The sequence below is a fragment of the Nematolebias whitei genome, chromosome 14, assembly GCF_014905685.2.
Source record: "Nematolebias whitei isolate Nwh7 chromosome 14, NemWhi1, whole genome shotgun sequence".
Classification (NCBI taxonomy): Eukaryota; Metazoa; Chordata; class Actinopteri; order Cyprinodontiformes; family Rivulidae; genus Nematolebias; species Nematolebias whitei.
In genome coordinates, this window is record NC_056511.1 from 2,626,790 (window position 1) to 2,629,270 (window position 2,481).

The following is a 2,481-nucleotide window of genomic DNA, read 5'->3' on the forward strand; positions in this document are numbered from 1 at the left end:
GGATGGATGGATGGATGGATGGATGGATGGATAGATGGATGGATGGAGGGAAGAAAAGTGTTTATAATTTTGCATTAGAAGACTCCAAGCTTCTGCAACTCTTTACAGGAAATTGAGAACCTCCACTGCGTTTGGAGACATTTATAGTCACCTTGCAGAGCAGTGAGATCGTGGCCTTTTGTCTCCAACAGTCACCGTTAGGATGGGACTGTAGTCCTGCTTTTCATGAATATTGAGCTAGCTCTTCCAGCACCAAGTGAGAGGCATGGACTGATTAACAATGAAGCTAATTATGTCTATTGAAAAGGCCAGTTTAATCAGACAACCATCTTATGTGGTAAAATCTTATTCTATAAATCATACCTGCCAACCCCTCAACGCAGTCCAGGTATGAAAAGTTCATCCCATCCTACGCCCAGTGTTTCATGACATTTTTCACGCTCCAAGGTAACACATCCAGTCTCACCTGGCAGAAACCCCATAGTGATGGAGCTGACCCACAGAACCACAAGAGACCCGGCTGCGGTCCCCTTCCTGGACAGCAGGAAGTAGCGCAGGGGCATCTTGATGGCGGCGTATCGGTCCAAGGAAATCAGGAACATGGACAAGATGGACGCCATGCAAGGCGACGTCACGAAGGCCATTCGCAGCAAACAGCGGCTCTTCCCCTGCGGAGCTGAAGCGTTTGTAGGAAGGACGAGCTGGCTCCGAATGGCGTTGTGGTTGAAATCTTCTGCGGCCAGGCCGGTGACGCCGACACCCAGCAAGGTGTCCGCCAGGGCCAAGTTCAGGACCAAGGCCCAGCTCTGGCTGCTCCTCTTCAGGAGGAGCTTCAGCAGAGCAGCTGCCACCAGGAGGTTGGTGGAGATGATGAGGCAGGCGGCCATGCTCAGGATCAGACCCATCACCCTCAGGTCGCCCTGAGAGCTCACCTGGTTGCACTCCGGGCTCTCAGACGTCAGAATCAAAGAAGGCTCCGTGCCGGTTGGTCCAGTCACATAAGACATCTTTTAAACTTTGAACCAAACTCACAAAGTAAACCTGCTGCTGAGAAGAGTCACCATTGTTATGCTCGGATCCTGGCTGCAGATCTTCAAAATCCAGACTGAAACTTAAGAAAGAAACAAAAATCAAACATCCCTGGAGAGCTCAGGCGCCACGGGGCTGAATTAAAAACATTAAATACTCCAAGAGATCGCAGGAAAACAAGCGCTTGATTCAGTTTCCTGTCAGTTCAGAGCTGTAGCTTCCATGTTTCCACGACGACTGATCCCAAAACATCCACTTTTTCTTAAAAGATCCAGTAGAAATCAGTGAAAAGACCGGGGCAACTGAGATCCGTTCAGTAAACACCATGAGGAGTTCTGAGCTGCTCCTCCTTCTGCTCAAACACCATGAAGAGTTCTGAGCTGCTCCTCCTTCTGCTCCTCTGCTCTCAGAGGCTCCAGGCGCAGAAACACTCCCCTTCACCGTCTGACCGTTAACGATGCGTCTTCTCTGTGAGCCTCGACCTCCGCCTGCTGGATCTGTGCCAGGACTGAGGGCGTCGCAACACCGATTTCATTTGGCCGGACCGGCCCAACATCATGCAGCTTTTACTGATAACTGGAAAAAAAGACTTTCAGTTATCGACTTCTGAGTTTTGGAACATAATAAAAATGATCTTCAGGCTCTAAAATGAATAAAGTTGAACCTGAAGTGGACAACAGAACACAAGAGTCCACCACGTCATTAGGTCCAGCTGATCCAGCAGAACCTGCTTCAGCAGCAGAACCCTCAGTGGGTTTCTGTACCAGTCTCTCCTGGTTCTGGTGAAGTTCTGGCCCACTCTTCTTTCCATCAATGGGCTGTGCTCAGCTCTCTGAAGGTCCACAGTGTTTCAGTCAGGTTCAGGTTCTGGACTCTGACTGGACCGGTGCAGCATCTTGGTTCTGTTCTTCTTGACCCGTACTGTTGTAGATCAGCTGCTGTGTTTGGATCATGGTCCTGTTGGACCCAGTTTGGCCCAAGATTCATCTGTTGGACTCCAGAACCCTTTGTTCTCCAGAGGCATTCTGGTCCACTCAGTGACTGAAGGAGCCCAAACCATCAGCCTCCACCACCGTGCTGACAGCTGGGAGGAGCAGTTTGCTGCAGTGCATTCTGGGTAAACATCTGTCCTCTGCTCTGGTTCTGGTCCAGAAGTCTTGTGCTTCCTTCAGATGAAACTTCTTAACCCCAAGTTGAGCTATCGTGTTGTTTTTAAAGAGAAGAGGTCATGACCTTTGACCTGTTGAGTGAAGTCTGTAAAATCTGAGATGGAGCTCATTTCTCTGAGCACTGCACGGTCTGACCTTCAGGGTGAATTTGCTGAAACAGTAGACTCTCTGAGCTCCTGTAGAAGCAGCAGTTTTCCTCTTGGTTTAGTTTAATAAAGATCAGCACGGTGGACTCTGATGGGCAGTTTGGTTTTTACTCTTGAGTTGAGGATCTTCCTCCAGG

At 49.5% G+C, this 2,481-nt stretch overlaps 1 protein-coding gene across 1 annotated transcript in view; it reads right to left on the reverse strand.

Annotated features, from left to right (window-relative positions):
- LOC119420773 (glucose-dependent insulinotropic receptor) overlaps positions 1 to 1,007 on the reverse strand; it is a 3,025-nt gene extending 2,018 nt beyond the window's left edge. The window contains exon 1 of the mRNA XM_037688199.1: positions 467 to 1,007. Within this exon, the coding sequence (XP_037544127.1) occupies positions 467 to 1,007 (541 nt within the window). The remainder of the gene's footprint in view (positions 1 to 466) is intronic.
- Positions 1,008 to 2,481: the final 1,474 nt, after the last annotated feature.